The following is an 18,107-nucleotide window of genomic DNA, read 5'->3' on the forward strand; positions in this document are numbered from 1 at the left end:
TTCAAAAAACATTTCCCACTTTTGATCATTAATAGTCCAAAAACTATTCATCCGATAAAAGTGTCATTGATATGAATAATAGCTGAAAAGTGTACAATTTTGTTGAAGGTAATTTGGATGTGAAAGCATAAATCAGTTTCATTAAATCTAAAATTGATTTCGTAGTAAGGTTTCAGATTTTGGTCAAATTTTAATCCTCTGTACAAAAATGAATTTGCACAGGAACCAATGATGTGTATGTGAGTGTGTGCTGACAATGGCCCTGAACAATGGACATGCCTTTACCACCTGTTGACTAGGCGTCAGTCTCGCGCTCCCAGGCACATGAATGCTTAATCAATAATTCATGTGGATTGCCCTGGGCACTGCTAGTCTGAATTCATGCATGGTTAAGGGTGAAATGCATGCACATGGAAAAAGTACTTTAAAGCACATGCTTCCATATGCTTGCAAACACCACATTTCATTCCAGCTGGCAATCATTTTCAGATTTTGCTTCACATTATCACGAAATCTGGGATGTAAATAAGCATAAATGATCTAAAGTTCTTCATTTTAATACAACTGTCTACTAATAGTCTGACAAATTTGTCGCTTTTTCGATAAAAGAGATCATTTTTGGTGAAGAGTTCAGCAGCATTTTTCATCAGGGTGATTTGCTACACAGTATATTTATTTAAGGCTCCATATACACAAGTGTATACTCTGATTGATTTGCTTTGCTTCCTGTCACCATGTTTACGACAGAACAGAAGGTATTCATTGTAATTTCGTTTTTCAGAAGTAGGGAGACCACTCAACGACGGTATCGGCAGCCGTTTGACTTTACTCAGATACTGCCAGAGGCTGAATAAAGACTAGTTGTGAGAGTGGAATTTTTCATGAATTAATAATGAAGCATTCAAACCCTGGGCATTGTTCAGGACCATTGTCAGGTTGTTAACCACACACTCAGATACACACCCATTGACCCCTGTGCAAAGTGAAAATTTTGTACAGAGGGTTGTAAATAGGGCAAAATCTGGAACCTAACTGTGAAATTAATCATAGATTTCATGAAACTGATTTATGTTTTCATGTATCTAAACCACCTTCAGCAAAATTGTACACTATTCAGCTATCACTCATATCAATGACAGTGTTATCTGACATATAGTTTATGAATTATTAAGTATCAAAAGTGGGAAATGTTTTTTGAAACACCTAGTACAAGAGTGCATTTTGGTGCACTTTGGGCTTCGCACGTACGCATTTTACCGTAGCCGCTCCGAGACGTCGGTTGGTTTGAACCGTGCAGTCGTGATCCTTGAATGACATAGGGCCCTACTTCGTGTTATTCCATCAAGTAAGTTATTCAGTTTTCCAGGTTTTTCAAATGACACGTTATATAGCGCATTCAAGGGTATTTGTAATGGTGTAACATGCACAACATTGTGAATACCCGAGAATGACCTGCACCCCCGATAACATCCCGAACTGTAACCTGTGCATTATTCAGTGTTAGTATTTGATTTATAAAATGGTTCTATTAATTGTTTCTCATTTACCTTATTTCACGGGTAAATACCGATTAAAAAGTAAACTATTATGACCGAAGAAACACCCGAACCAAACAAACTGGCTCTGCGCTGAGCACGACTTGAAGAGTTTGTTCGCAAAAACCGATAAGTCCATATTTGCCAAATGGAGATGTTTGCGATTAAAGGTCAAGAAAAATAAAAGATAATAAGAAAAACTTTGCTTCTTTGACCATTACTTCAAAAACGTATAGTGACCAATATATCATTTAAAAGGTATTATTTTGTACTTTATGACAGAGACCGTACTTCAAAATCTTCAAAAATGGACTTATCGGTTTTTGCGAACAAACTCTTCACTTGTTTTATTTATAGGTGATTGACCGCGCACTAATACCTCCATTTCACTAGACCAGTAGACGGCGATTCCGCTACGATCATTAAATATTCCACAAAGCGCGGCGGATCGTGGCTTGATCGCTTTAAATCTTCTCCATCTTATCTTGAACGGTTCAAAAGCGAAGAGGGTTGCCACCATCGCCATGGTTGCCGCCAAGTTTTGAACATGTCCAAAATTTCCGTAGCGAGATCTTGCGAAATATCAAATGTATCCATCATTATCGCCGTCACTGTATTATCAGAATAGGTATGTATCACCTTTTCATTTCATTTTCTTTTTCCCTGCTTTAATAGGAAGAGATAGAAAATGGAACCATTTCTGGACAAATCAGGCCTCGCAGGCATGGCAGGCTCCCTCGTCAACCAAGTGTTACCTCAACACAACTCTCACATATACAATGCCACCTCACAGGTAGTGAAAGTCGTCCTCCGCGACGCAAACAAAGGTGAGACAAGTCGCGTGTTGACACCGAAGCAATACTGTGGCATAGCAACGCCGCGAGGGCGCCTGGCCGTTTCCGCTTTCAAGAAGAGCAGCAGTACCTCAGACGGCTTCGAGAGTCGGCCCGCCGCGCAGATCGCCGATGACTCGGATAGAAGCTTCATCGTAAAGCAGGCGAGTGACGGAAAAAGTCTTGAGCTAGTGAGATCGGTGTATGGACGCATTCGCGAAGAGGAGCGCTAGATGTGTGTTTTTTTTCTCGCTTCATGTAATGAAAACAGACAAACAAACAAACAACAACCAACACAAATTATCAGCTATATAGAATAATGACATATTTGGATATCTGTTCATTTCTTGTACATGTATCTAAGCGCATTCGAGAGTCGCATTCGTTTCAATATCCAGCATATAATTTATGTCTGGTCATCAAACTCTTTCCACTAGAATAATATTTCAAACATCCACTCTGTTATGAAGCTTGACATTGATACAATACTGAATCTTTTGAGCATGATATACAGTGATGTACAAGTTGCTTATAGTTTCTTTTCTATTTTTCAGCGCTATGTACCCCTAATACCGCATGTATTCTATGAAGCTGTAAAAACATCGTAATTGTTAAGCATGTATTGTCCGAGTGCCTTTTAAATCATGTCAGTTTTACAGGACTCAGCGGACTTGATAAAAGTTGTTTTCCACTAAAGAACATCATCCAAAGGATCTTATCACCGAGTTTTAAACATGCAGTCTAAACCAATAATAATGAATGAATCAGTGCGATTATCATCATTAATTGTCTTCTGCAATTTTGCAGTCGCCTTCAACGTCAAGTGAAGGGCTGGGCCATACAGACAATAATTATGTTTGTGGCTTCCGCGCCAGTAAAACATTGTTCGTGTGACTGTATAGATGAAATCATGCATTCTGTATTGCATTTCTGTGTTATGCATGGGGAAGATGCGCTGGTATAATTGGTCCTACCTACAACATTTGGGATTAAAAAAAAACCGCTTGACCTTTGTATCTTTCTTGGAGATAATTTTGAGTGAACGGATCAGTGTCTCGATTTTCATGCATGAATTCAATTTCTCTTCATTCAGCCTCACCTGTCTTTAAAAGTTGACAATAATGATGATGATGATGATGTAGTAGTAATAATAATAATTATGATAATAGTTATAATAAGTTTCTTTAAAACCATGTAGAATTGTATTTGGCGGCCCTACATCTTTTAGAGCCAGCTGTGATACCAATGACTTCGGAGAGATTAGGCCTAAATACCTCCTCGCAAAGCTAATGTTTATCTTGCAATTGCACATTTATAAGCTAAGCCAATTATCATGATCATTGACGACTTACGACCTTTAGCATTCGTTGTAAACATTCATGTGACGTCTACAACGGGTACACTATTTTGAGGTCAAATTTGCCGTATACTCATATCACTTGCTCTTAATGGTCATCTGTCTATAACGGATACCTATTTACCCCTTCCTATTGGTTTGCTGTATACAGTTTTGTAAAATCAAAATAAATTTAGATATCGTGAATATAAGCAAGAATGTTGTTGAGCAATGAGTTTCAATCAATGGTTAGAAATGAAAATGAAAATGGATTGTGACGTAAACACAAGAAAATCAGAAGAAGAAGAAGAAGAAGAGAGAGAGAGAGACAGACAGAAGAAAAGTGAAAATCCAAAAATTGAATCTAACTGCAAGAACAAAAGAAAGGCATATGTGAACCCCCCACTCACCAAAAAAAAAAAAAAAAAAAAAAAAAAATCCGCTACATGGTTATACATGTATATATCTATGATAGAACAAGCTCCCTTGGTATGCCTGTTACACAATGTATAACCTGTATGGTATTGATTACTGGGGCAGTATACATACAATTATGCTGTTTTAATTTGTTTTCTTGAATCGGATGTTACTTGTTAATGGACAAGTCCACCTTCATATACATATGGATTGAGTGAATGCAACAATATTAGTAGAACACATCAGTGAAAGTTTGGGGAAAATCCGACCTTCCGTTCAGAAGTTATGAATTTTTAAAGCATCTACGCAATCACTGCTGAATGAGGAGACTACTACAGTGTATGATGTCACTTGCGTACAACGGTATAAGGAAAATAAAAGGAGAATTTCACAAAACTTTGTTTTTTGAATAAAGTGCATATTTCTTCGACTCGTTACTGACGTATGTTAAGGGAAATATTATTCCCCTTGCCTTCTGAAAGAGAGAAGTCGAGTGTTCTTTTGTTATGCGAGAAAAGTGAAAATATGTTAAATTTTCTTTATACTTTCTTTATATCGTTGTACTTATGTGACATCACAAGCTATAGTAGTCTTCTCATCCAACCTTGACTGAGCAGAAACTTCAAAAAATCATAACTTTTGCACGGATTGTCCGATTTTCCTCAAACTCTCAGTGATGTGCTCTACTAATATTGCTGCATTCACTCAACCCTCATGTCTATGAAGGTGAACTTGTCCTTTGAGGCTGCTGGATGTATATTTCTGTGTGTAAGACAATAAGGGTACGGAAAGTCGAAGAGTCCCATTATTATTACACGTGTGCCAGATCCATGTATTGAAGGTACTTAGAGTTTCGATATTACCCTTTATCATGAGCACTTTGTACTTTGACTCAGCTCTTCCTTCATGGAATGTATTTCCTTCCGATTGCGGTAGGTTACGTGTAAATATGCACATGAACATCTCGCATGAAAGGAGTGGATCGGACGAGGAAGTTCAAGGAAACGAAACAATAAGCTATCATGTTAGTCAGTGGCGAAGACAAATCCTCTGACCGGGGGGGGGGGGGGGGGGAGGGGGTTATTAGAGGTCAAGAGAAGCAATGTATGGATTACAATGTATGTAAATTCAATTCAATTCAAACTTCACATTCAATTTTCTTTCAATAGACTGTACAAAGAAATATATGGCATTAAAGAAAAACGACATTTCCATGTCTGTAGGAAGTACAAGAAGATGTAATACATATAATACAAACGTCTTTCTACATTCTGAAAAAAAAACAACAACGATGGAGGTACCCACCAAAAGATTATGCTTGTACTATATAGGTACCTCAAAGGGAATGGAGAAAGAGGGAGTGAAGAGCTTACAAAAACAAAGAGTGCGGGAAAATAAGGACAGAGGAAACAAAAAAGAAAGAAAAAAGAAGTGGGAAAAGAGACAGAGAGTAGGGCGGAAAGAGATTATACAAAAAAAACAACACAAAAAACCTAGATCAACTATACGTCAACGGTTAAAGCCCATACGAACGATTAGCCACAGCAGGACAATCTAGCTTATAAAGTGACCAAGAAAGTGCACATGGCACATGCAGGGAACTGCTGGAAGCGGAAATATCTATCTACTCCGTGAAGGAACGCATATAGTAAACGCAGTTCTTAATGGTCAACTGTCTGTAGCGGTCACGTATTTACCCTTTCCTGTGGTTACAGGTTTGACAAGTTAAGAAAAAAGTCGATATTGCCAAGGCAAGAATCTTCTTCAAGAATGACGTCGTTCCAAAATGAAAGTCCAAAAATGACTCCAACCCATCCACCCTAAAAAAAAAAACAAGAAGAAAAGAAAACTACAAACCCTCTCCCCCCCCCCCCCCCCGCCACACAAACATAATGTCTGATTTCCACCACATTGGCTACATTATATATTTCCTTGATGCGTGTGGTATACTACATACTTTTTGGGAAAGTACAATATTAAGTTTTATAAATTGTGGTGATTTCTTATTTGCCTTCTTCAATCGAATGTTGCATTTGTTTACACGGTTTGCATAATTAACTCTGTAATACAATAAGGGAAGGAAAAGTGACAGTGTCATGTGGTTCAGCTCAGTTCATCATTTTTCATTTTCTTCATCCCAACATACATGTCATCAACAGCATATACGCACAGTTTACCTAAAAGTAAAGAATTTCAGCACATGTAATCAATAAAGGTACATTATACCTAGAAGGGGATCATGCAAACAAGCATCATATATAGTGATCAATTAATCAGAGGATGACGATGGGGGACCCACTGAAAAGCAAAGTTTGTAGATTGTCGGTCCCCCTGTTGCAATACACAATGTACTTACGAAAAAAAAGGATATTAGTGGTCACCAAATCCCATTCATATTTCCTGAACAACTGACCGGACTAAACATGAAGACAATTTTGTATTTATTGATACGGCTGATACATTAAATGAAATAAAAAAAGAATCCAGCAGAGATGGGACTTGCAGCACAAACAAGCAAGATGCAAGACAAGTGCAGGAACTAAGACACACGGAAGTACGAACAAGAGCACAACTAATGCAACAAAATCAAGACGGGTGTTGAGAAAGGAGAAAGTATAAGAAGAGAGGGAGAGAGAGAAGACAATGGTATAGAGACATTTAGATGCACGGAACATCATTGTCATCAGTAAGCTATTGCTCAGTGACAATAAATACTGATTACACTAATAAAATAGAATTACACTCCTTCATTTGATTTATATGATTGCAACAATATCCACTTCAATTTCCTTCTAAATACAGCTAATGATGGGGCATATTCAATATGATCAGTATTTGCATTCTAGAATCTTGGCCCATTTTTATGAATGTATTTTGTGTTGACATGGACATCAACAAAAGTGAATGATATTCTTGAGATCGTGTCATTGGTTATTTATGAATGGACAAATTCTTATGAAACATATTATCATATAAAGCAGGTAAATCAAACATGAACTTACCGAATTGAAAATATACCGTAATATAAATCTTTCATTTTTAGCAATTAGTTTTCAAAAAGACAAAGGATCTGTGTGACATGTTATACAAGACTAAAAAATAACACAGAGGTAGTTTTCAAAAAGACAAAGGATCTGTGTGAGATGTTATAAAGAATAACACATCTAACATCTAACCTATCTAACATATTTTGATGAGCTTTGCCACAAGCCGACAAACCGTATGGTATGGTATGGTAATTTATTTCCGTAAATATAAAAATCAACATTACAAATCATGTGATACAAAAACTCATAAATGATACGGCTGGATAGCCTCGCTCAGCGAAGAGGACCATTATGGTCCCTCTGTTTTACAGGAGGGTCCAGTATAGATTAAAGTAATACAGTTTCTTCAATTAAACAGCAAATCAAATTATATGCAATGAGAAGAAAGAAAAAAAAAACACAAGAAAAAAAAAGAAAAGGAACAAGAAAGAAATTGAAAAATATTCATTTCCCATCAATTTATGTATTAGTAATCTGTCATGTACTGAGTTATATCAAACATACGAAGAGATGTGCTCTTGCAGTGATCGCTTGAAAATACCTATACTGGTTGCCTTTTTTATTGACAAAGGGAGTGAATTGAACTCCCTACTACCTCTGTATGAAACCATTCTCTTACAATAATTTGTTCTTGGAATATTAAGGTGTAAATTGAAATTAGACCGCAATGAATACGAATTATCTTTGGGTTCAAATTTATCGGTCAAATAAGACGGTGTCATATTATGTAATGCCTTGTAAACTAATTGCAGTAGATGCTGTTTACGTCGAGAGACAAGATAATCCCATTGGAGAGTTTGGTGCACTTGATGGATAGACGTGTGAGAATATGGACTTATGTTCAAAATTATTCTTCCAGCTCTATTCTGAAGTTTTTGAATCATATTTACATGATTACGCTTTCCAGAATCCCAAACAATGTCGGCATAATCAAACTGTGGTAAAATGAAAGACTTGTATATTAAATTCATACTTTGTTCATTGATTATATGCCTAAGTCTGCCCATGAAACTCACCATTTTACTCACATTTTTACAAACTCTTTCAACTTGTATATTCCAATTTAATTCCGAATCTACTGATACCCCTAAATATTTCACATGATTTACCTGTTCCAATTTTTTTCCCATTTACATTCAAATTTAATTTATTACATTTGTTCAGTGACTTTCTATTGCCAATAAACATGCATACTGTTTTATCACAGTTTAAACTCAGTCTGTTTTTGCACATCCAGTCAGAGATCGTATTCAATTCCTGTTGCAATTTCTGTTGAACAGTATAAAGATTTTTACTTGAAAAATACAAAACAATGTCATCAGCATATAGGTGGATTTTACAATTTTCAACAGTTTTAACCATGTCATTTATATAGAGGGCAAACAGTAAAGGTCCCAGTATTGATCCTTGCGGTACGCCATATGAAATGCATTGTTCGAGTGATAATGTGTTTCCTACTTGAGTTACAATTCGTCGATTTTGTAAATATTCCGTAAACCATATTATACTGGAGTCACTCATTCCTATGCGCTTTAATTTGTCTAATAACATTGCATGGTCCGTAATGGACCGTAATGTAAATGGGGTAAAATCAGATAGGAATACGATATTAGTAGTGGAGTAATTGGGAGGTGAAACTTTACTCAGCTGATATCACCAACATTCCGAGACATAATTTTGGAGATTTATAACATGACATTTCCAGAGGTTTGTTATCAGTAAAAATCATAATATATAAACATATATATATATGTATACATATATATATATATATATGTTTATATATATATAATATATATATATATATATATATATATATACATATATATCATATGGGAACTTTTTTTTAACATAAATATCATCTAAGATAATATTTTTTGTTGGTAGAGGAGATGATTACTAATCAAAATATATGTGGTATTCTGAAAATTATGGGATAATTCAGTAGCCCTTATCCATTGCAAGATCTTAACCAATTCCACATTTCTTGTTTCCACAAGTATATGAGGACTACGATGTGAAAAAAGAAACCAAACTGATACCATCAGCAAAAAAAAAATATTAAAGACATTACGTAGGAAGATTTATGTATACGTATATATACAATCAAATAGGAATGACTTCTCGCAGACATTGCAGTATGTTTACTGATAGCCTTTTATTCTCCCGAGCTTTCGACCGAGTTACCGGTCTTTTTCAGTGAACATACTGCAACGTCAGCAAGCAGTCATTCCTCCATCACACCTATACATAAAAAAATGCAGCACCCATTACCTACAATGCCGAGCCCATTTCACCTTACATGCATATATATATATATATATATATATATATATATATATGTATGTATATATATATATATATATATATATATATAAGTAAAACAATTAGTAGAAGAAGAACGCCGTCAAAAAAATAAATCATAGATCTTGAAGATCTTAAAACGGAGCATAGCTCTCAAATACTGAAAGGCAAGGTCACACTCTTCATCAGTGCCCATGATGTGACAAAAGATCTTAATGAAACCCGTTTCTGAAACAGACATGAAAACACGTCTGATCATGGGCAGACGGATTTTGAAACTCACCTTTCAAAGAAGTCACCGCGCTTAACAGATGGAGGTAGCGCGCAGTGTCCATAGTGACGCATCTAATGACGCGTAGTCATGACTGCAAGATGACATGGCAAATCTCCGGCTCCAAAACAGTGAATCTGATACGGGCCTCATCGCCAACAGTCGGAAGAGTAGCAGAAAATGTACACAGTACAGAAACGCAATATGAAGACTGGTCTGCTCGGCATCTTGATGATAATAAGTAAAACAATTAGTAGAAGAAGAACGCCGTCAAAAAATGAATAATAGATCTTGAAGATCTTAAAACGGAACATAGCTCTCAAATACTGAAAGGCAAGGTCACACTCTTCATCAGTGCCCATGGTGTGACAAAAGATCTTAATCAAACCCGTTTCTGAAACAGACATGAAAACACGTCTCACGGTCTGATCATATATATATATATATATATATATATATATATATATATAATGGTATTATTATTCGCGTGTTGGAATAAGAGCATGAAGACGATGAAGACAAACAAGTTGACATAATGCAGTAGAATCCAACTTCATTGATTTGTAAACCAAATTTTCGACCCTTGCACGGATCTTGCACGGATTTTGAGCTAACAACCGTGCGTGTTGGTTGATAGCTCAAACTCTAAGCTGACAACCAGGCGCGTTTCTTTGTTATTATTATTATTTTTCTGTGCTGAGCTTCAAATACAAATATCACTGTTACCCTGAGGAAGATCCGTGCAAGGGTCGAAAATTTGGTTTACAAATAAATGAAGTTGGATTCTAATGCATTATGTCAACTTGTTTGTCTTATATATATATATATATATATATATATATATATATATATATATATATATACATCATAATTATATAATATTATACATTTATTTAGGATCTCTTGGTTTAACCCCTGTTTTGTTTTGTTTCGTTTTTGGTGTCTCGGCCATCCCAAAACCAATTTTCATTGAATGAACCTTTAATTTCTCTTAGAATTGTATGCTCTGTACTGTTTCATAAGTACCAGTAGTTTCTTGGTATCTTGCAAAAAGTTAAAAACCCAGTCCTCATCTCCAACAATATACTACACCATCCCTTTAAGCTTATGTTTGTAATACAATTGATCTTTTACTCCATCACTAGAACGTTATAACGATCCTTGGAAGCCTTGAACTTTTTTTTTGAATAACTAATCAAAATTCTTCCAAATAATATTTTACAGAACGCATAATTCTTACGAGGAATTAACATCATCCATTATTGTGTAAATATGTGACCAGTCTAAGTTATCAAGACTGTCATGTAAACGCGCAATATTCTGAGGGGTAACTTTTCTTTTCATTGGACAAGGCCCAATGTTGGCGTATGATATTAAATGATGTGCCATGACAGGATAGTGGTCAGAAATATCAGAAAGAATAACATAATAATCAGGTCGAGTGCGCCAGAGCCAGATACATTTAAAGATGGTGAAAGTTTCGATATAGGCCTAGTATCAATATCTGTAGAATAAGCACTTGACCTTTGAAGTCTCTCGATCTGTTCATACAATATGATAAGTCTGAGTGTAAACTATTTCGTAGTTCAACTTTGCGCATGAGCAGAAAAAAAGGTCATTTGCCATGACAGGCATGATCGTTTAAATTTATTGAGATAAGCATGCGTGTTGTAATGATTATGTAAGTGCTTCACAGCACATCTATCCCTGCCAGCAAAGTATTGATTAAAACGTAGTATTTGTCAATAATGATATCAATAATTTTTTACTGCATACAATGCTTATGAAAAAGGACGGTTCCCCGATTGTTGATTGAGGGGCTTATCAGTTCACATTTTATGCAAGTTTATTCTTGGTTGAATATTAATTCCATAATTTATTGTTACATCGGCAAACTTTATGCACTATGTCTCTTTAAAACGCATGAGGTGCCTAACCAACAGTGAAAAAAAAGAAAGGTCATTTTCCGAAATGTGCGCATGAGCTGATTACGAAATGGGATATTGTACGTGCAAACTTGCACAAAGGAAGCGTGTCGGACAAGGAAGTAGAGAGAGGGGCAGGTATCACATGACTTTCTCCACAGCGTTGGATTGTGCATACATCCTGAACGACGTACTTCGTGTAACTCCATAAAGGTAAGTTCTTCAATTTGCTATTCATTTATTATCTCTCTCTCTCTCTCTCTCTCTCTCTCTCTATATATATATATATATATATATATATATATATATATAAAGACTCCTGAAGAAGGTGGATGGAAGCCACCGAAAATTTGAGTTGCTCAATAAACTCTATATTGGCGAAATATTGCATTACCGGTTTATTCTTCGTTATATATATATATATATATATATATATATGAGTATAACAGCGAATGTACCAATTTCGATTAACGCAGTGTATACCAGATATAAACACATTGTCCTGTAGAGGACCGTTAAAGGACAAGTTCATAGACATGTGGGTTGAGAGATTGCAGCAATATTAGTAGAACATATCAGTGAGAGTTTGATGAAAATCGGACAATCCGCTCAAAGTTATGACTTTTTGAAGTTTATGCTCACTCAAGAATGGATGAGAGGACTACTTTAGCTTGTGACGTCATATGTGTATAACGATATAAAGAAAGAAAAAAGAAAATTCAACATATTTTCACTTTTCTCGCATAACAACAGAACATTTGACTTCTCTCTTTCGTAAGTTTCGAGGAATAGCATTGCCGTTAACATATGTCAGTAACAAGTCGAAAAAAATATGCACTTTATTAAAAAAAGTGCAGTTTTGTGAAATTCTCTTTCTATTTTCTTGATATCGTTGTACGCATATGACATCATACACAGTAGTAGTCTTCTCATCCAGCAGTGACTGCGCAGATACTTTTTTCGTATCTTTTGAACGGATTATACAATTTTTCCCAAACTTTCGCTGATGTGTTATACTAAAATTTTTGCATTCACTCAATCCACATTGTATCTGGAGGTGGACTTGTCCTTTATAGGCAATGTGAAATGCTTGGGTAAGACTCACAAGCATTTTCAGGTTTCCAACCTTTTTTGTCGGATATAGAGCCTAATGAGAAACCTCTTATGAAATCTGAAAGAGAAATGGCTGAGATATCCAGAAATAAAGAAACCATGATAAAAGATGGGACCCACCTTTCATTTAGGACCATTTTGTTTTACTTTTTTTTTGATATCTCAACCAATTAACTATTGTCCTTTCTCCCCCATGAAATCGGCAGGTCTAGTCCTCGCCCAGGATCCAGAGCAAGGGCAAGGAAACCCCCCTATCTCGGAACACAACCTGGCTTCATTGGAACCCGATCAGGTAGAACCAAATCCACATACTCCCTGTCAATGTCCAGCTTGCACTAACACAAAGGTCAAAATTGAGGCTTCTTGTATGATGGTTCGGATGCCACTCAATGCCCCCAAGCTAGAATCCACCACAGACCATATCCAATTCAAATGTGGACACTCCTTGCCGTTGATGAGTGCAGCATGCACCAAAGAACATGTGGTCAGACAAATGCCAGTTACTAACGGACTAGTCAATAACAATCAAATTTCTGTTCTCAGAGACAGCGGCTGCAGCGGAGCTGTCATTAAACAAGATCTTGTCCAGCCAACCCAAATGACAGGTGAAGAAAGTACTTGCGTGCTGATTGACGGCACAGTGAAAACTCTCCCCGTCGCTAGAATAGATGTAGACACTCCCTTCTACGTAGGAAAAGTTAACGCATTGTGCATGAAAACTCCACTCTATGACCTGATTTTAGGTAACCTACCCGGAGTAAGAGAACCAGACAACCCAGATCCTGACTGGACGGCTACACCAATGCCTGTCGGCGCAGTACAGACGAGAGCCCAGGCTCAACGAGACGGTAAGCCATTTCGTCCTCTCAGAACCCCACACCCAATGGAAGATATCGTGACTCCAACAGCTCTCAAAGAGGCACAACAGAAGGATGAAACATTACACCGCCTGCGAGAACTCGCCGATACTCGTTCAGAGAAGGTAAGTCGCAATAACGGTCTCTCTTCCTTCTTTTACAAAGACGGAATGCTGTATCGCTCATTCCACTCTCCCCAAATGGACCCCGACACAACAATCACACAAGTGGTAGTACCAAAACAATACCGCAAACAGGTTATGCAAACAGCCCATGAAAATATACTCGGAGGGCATCAAGGTACCAAAAAGACAACAGAAAAGATACTTACCAATTTCTTTTGGCCCGGTATGAACTCTGACATTACCAGGTACTGTAGATCGTGTGACGTCTGCCAACGTACACTATCAAAAGGTCGTGTAACCAAGGTCCCACTCGGAAAAATGCCGCTCATCGAAGTCCCCTTCGAACGCATTGCTGTAGACATATTTGGACCAATACACCCAATGACTGACCAGAAAAATAGGTACATACTTACCGTTATTGATGTTGCTACTAGGTACCCCGAGGCAATCCCACTCCCAAGCATCGAGACAGAAAGAGTTGCAGAAGCCCTAGTGAGCATCTTCACCAGAGTCGGAATCCCCAAGGAAATGCTGACCGATCAAGGGACTCAGTTCACATCTGATCTCATGAAAGAGGTAAGCAAATTACTCTCCATCAAACACTTCACTACATCCCCATATCACCCTGCCGCGAATGGACTAGTTGAGCGCTTCAATGGCACCCTAAAACAAATGTTGAAACGTATGTGCGCTGAAAACCCAAAAGACTGGGACAGGTACATTACTCCCCTTCTATTCGCAGTGAGAGAAGCACCACAAGAGAGCATGGGGTTCTCCCCGTTCGAGCTTCTTTACGGCCGGAAGGTACGTGGACCCCTCGACATCCTGAGAGAACTCTGGACAGGAGAAGCCGAAACAGGTGAGACCAAGTCAACTTACCACTATGTACTTGATCTCCGAAACAGGATCGACGAAACATGCCGCAACGCCCACACTCAACTTCAGAAATCAGCAAACAGGTATGCAAAATACTACAATCAGAAGGCAAAACACAGGGAGCTACAAGTCGGAGACAAGGTACTCCTACTCCTACCAACTGACAGGAATAAGCTCCTTCTACAATGGAAGGGCCCCTTTGACGTGATCTCCAAAATCAGCTCCATGGACTACAGGATCGACCTCAACGGGAAACCAAAGGTGTTCCACATCAATCTTCTGAAAAAGTATCACGCTAGAAATGATGTTCCCTCTATTTCAGATGCCGAAGCTGCTTGTACCGCCGTGATCGAATGCGAAGAGCAAAATGATGACGAGGAAGAAACGCAGCAACCACTAACTAACACATCTCTCCTACAGCCTTTCCCATTTCAGGCGAAAGAGTCACTCGACGATGTCTCAATTAACTCAGCCCTTTCCTCCCCACAGAAAGAACAGGTCAACGAACTCCTCAACGAGTACAAAGACGTCCTGTCTGATCTTCCCGGTCGAACCACGTTAGGCGAACACCACATCAAACTCAAAGGAAATGAACACCTGAAGAGTAAACCATATCCCATTCCCCACTCTCTTAGAGACACAGTCAGAGAAGAGGTAAAAACCATGCTATCGCTCGGAGTAATTGAGCCATCAGAAAGCCCCATTGCCTCCCCCATAGTACTGGTTAAAAAGCCCGATGGCAGCAACCGGTTTTGTGTAGACTTCAGAAAACTCAATAAAGTGACTGTATTTGATGCTGAACCCATACCAGATCAAGATGAACTCTTCACAAAAGTCACCCATGCAAAGTTCTTCACCAAAATAGATCTCAGCAAAGGATACTGGCAGGTACCCATGGCTGCCGAATCCAAACCACTAACCGCTTTTCTTACCCCCGATGGTCTCTTTCAGTTCACAATGATGCCCTTCGGCTTAGTGAACGCTCCCGCCCCCTTCAGTCGACTGATGAGGAGACTGCTAGACCGACTCGGAGGAACGGTGAACTACATCGACGACATCCTCATCTATTCGACCACGTGGGAAGAACACCTACGTACACTCACAGAACTCTTCAGACGACTACGAGCCGCAAAGCTCACTGCTAGACCAAGTAAGTGCTTCATCGGACAGACAAGCGTCGAATTCCTAGGACATGTGATCGAACACGGACAGGTAAGACCCCGCCCTGAAAAACTCAAAGCCATCCAAGAGGTAAGTCAGCCTCAGACCAAACGAGAGCTCAGATCCTTCCTAGGTATGGCGAACTACTACCGGAAGTTCATTCCGAACTACGCCGCCGTCGCCGCACCACTCACAGACAAGACCAGAAATGCTGAACCAAACAAGGTAAAATGGGAAACGAGCCAAGAGCAGGCCTTCACAACACTGAAGGAAAAACTTTCTAACCCCCCTATCCTTCATTTGCCAGATTTGTCACAGGACTTCATCCTCAGGACAGACGCCTCCAACGTTGGACTAGGAGCAGTCCTCCTCCAAACACACCAAGACGAACGATTTCCAGTCTCCTACGCGAGCCGAAAACTGCTTCGACGAGAACAAGCATACTCAACCATAGAACGTGAGTGCTTAGCTGTAGTTTGGGCAGTAAAGAAGTTCGAACCATACTTGTACGGCAGACAATTTGTGCTAGAAACAGACCACCACCCACTAGTGTACATGAACAAGGCTAGCCCTGCAAATGGGAGGCTAATGCGTTGGATTCTGGCTTTGCAACCCTACAGATTCCGTGTGGAAGCTATCCGCGGCAGCGAGAACGTTGGCGCAGACCTACTAAGCCGGCTGTAGAGAGAAAGATAGTGTTATAAGTAATTTCTTTTAATTATGAAATGCATTTTTCGAAAGGGGGAGTGAAATGTCACATTGAAAATGCATTTCCAGGTTGTTTCATGTACAACACCTATCGGTCATTCAACTAGACAAAAAACGTTTACGGGTAGGGATAACGAGACAAAGAGTGCGAGTGAGGGAGCGAGAGAGAAAGCGAGAGCGAGAGAGAGAAAGTGATAGGACAGGTGTAAATGTTTTACAAGTCGCGCCATCGATGACCGAGAGGAGTTCATTTATTTTTGCATGTCAATTAATGTAGAAAGAAAAGACAGGAAATAGCTCCAGTTCCGGGAGAGTGCGGTATAGGTGTTTTCGTTCAAGTCCTTTTAGTTGTATCAAATATTCCAAATGCCTCGAAAAGGAGTGTCGTAGTCGAGTAGCAATTTAACAGTAGAGTTGGATCTTTTCGTGGCAGACACCATTTTGATTTCACCGAGAGAACATTGAGTTAGCTCCGTGATGGCAGGAAACCAACCTGCCACACCCAGGCGCCAGTTGGCAAGATAATTTTGTGTCTAAGCCCAATTTCGTTTGCGGCCAGGAGCCGTCCGTCCACCTTACCGTCAGCCTGTATACTGGCTGATTTGAGTTCAGATTTTGTTTGCTGCCAGAAGGCGTATTCCAACAGCCTTTGCAGCCTTCCAGTAGCCAAGAAGAAGAGGCATTTTGGTTATATTACACCGGTCATTGGTAAGTTAAATTGCGATTTGATTTCTGCTTTGTCGTGTAAAAGGATGTGAATGTGTTTCAGGGCACCACATATAGCCCCGGAGAACCCCGTGAATAAGTGATAAAGAATATTATAATGGTGTACAGTTTTTGAAAACGATGCGGTGATGTTTGATAAGCTATGCACTGTTATATTTCCAATGTTTGAAACATTTTATTATGTGAATTTTGTATGTTAATTGGATAATAATGCAGTTCTCAAATTTTCACTGTGATGTCAGGATTTTAAGCTGATAATGTTTTTGTGTGTGTGGTTAGAACACACCCCATTGGTATATGTTGCATTTAAATAATTTTGTAGATGGCGCCGAGGCCGAGGTCGAATCTACTCCCAGGCCGACGCATTCGCAGCGGAGCGACTGTGCCCGCCCCTCGCTAGGGAGAACTTTTGACGCCAATGAATACGGAACGCGGGTCCCTCGCGAGACTTTGGAGCTGGAACAGCAACCTCGCATACAAGGACGCTCCACCCACGAATCAGTTATGTTCTGGAAGCGAATAGAGTGACAATTAATGTGACTCTGTGGACAACGCAGGTGAGCGATGAACCTGGCGGGTGCATGACACCCTGTTGATATGATTGGTTACGACGAGGAAGTGTCGCCGAAGTAGAGAGATGAAGGTCATGTTAAATTGGTAAAAGGATGAATATGATGTGCACATAATTCGAATGTTGGTATTTATACACTCCATGATAGTTGCGGGTTAACACAGAACCCGGATGTAAACGGAAGCAGTGTAATTGAAGGCAAGTGTTATAACCGCGGTAAACCGTCGTGCGTGCAGGCTGGTCATCTCAGGATCAGCACTACGGTGGTGTGAACCATATAGTGTTGCGCTTGATAGCAGATA

At 38.9% G+C, this 18,107-nt stretch overlaps 1 protein-coding gene across 1 annotated transcript; it reads left to right on the top strand.

Annotated features, from left to right (window-relative positions):
- The first annotated feature begins 12,974 nt into the window (after positions 1–12,974).
- Positions 12,975–16,484, top strand: LOC139731850 (uncharacterized). Its single transcript, XM_071642725.1, has one exon. The coding sequence runs from the start codon at positions 12,975–12,977 to the stop codon at positions 16,482–16,484; it is 3,510 nt and encodes a 1,169-aa protein (XP_071498826.1).
- The last annotated feature ends 1,623 nt before the right edge of the window (positions 16,485–18,107 follow it).

The sequence above is a fragment of the Diadema antillarum genome, unplaced genomic scaffold (genome assembly GCF_040938485.1).
Source record: "Diadema antillarum isolate AM-2024a unplaced genomic scaffold, OU_Dant_1.0 seq00000386_RagTag, whole genome shotgun sequence".
Taxonomy (NCBI): Eukaryota; Metazoa; Echinodermata; class Echinoidea; order Diadematoida; family Diadematidae; genus Diadema; species Diadema antillarum.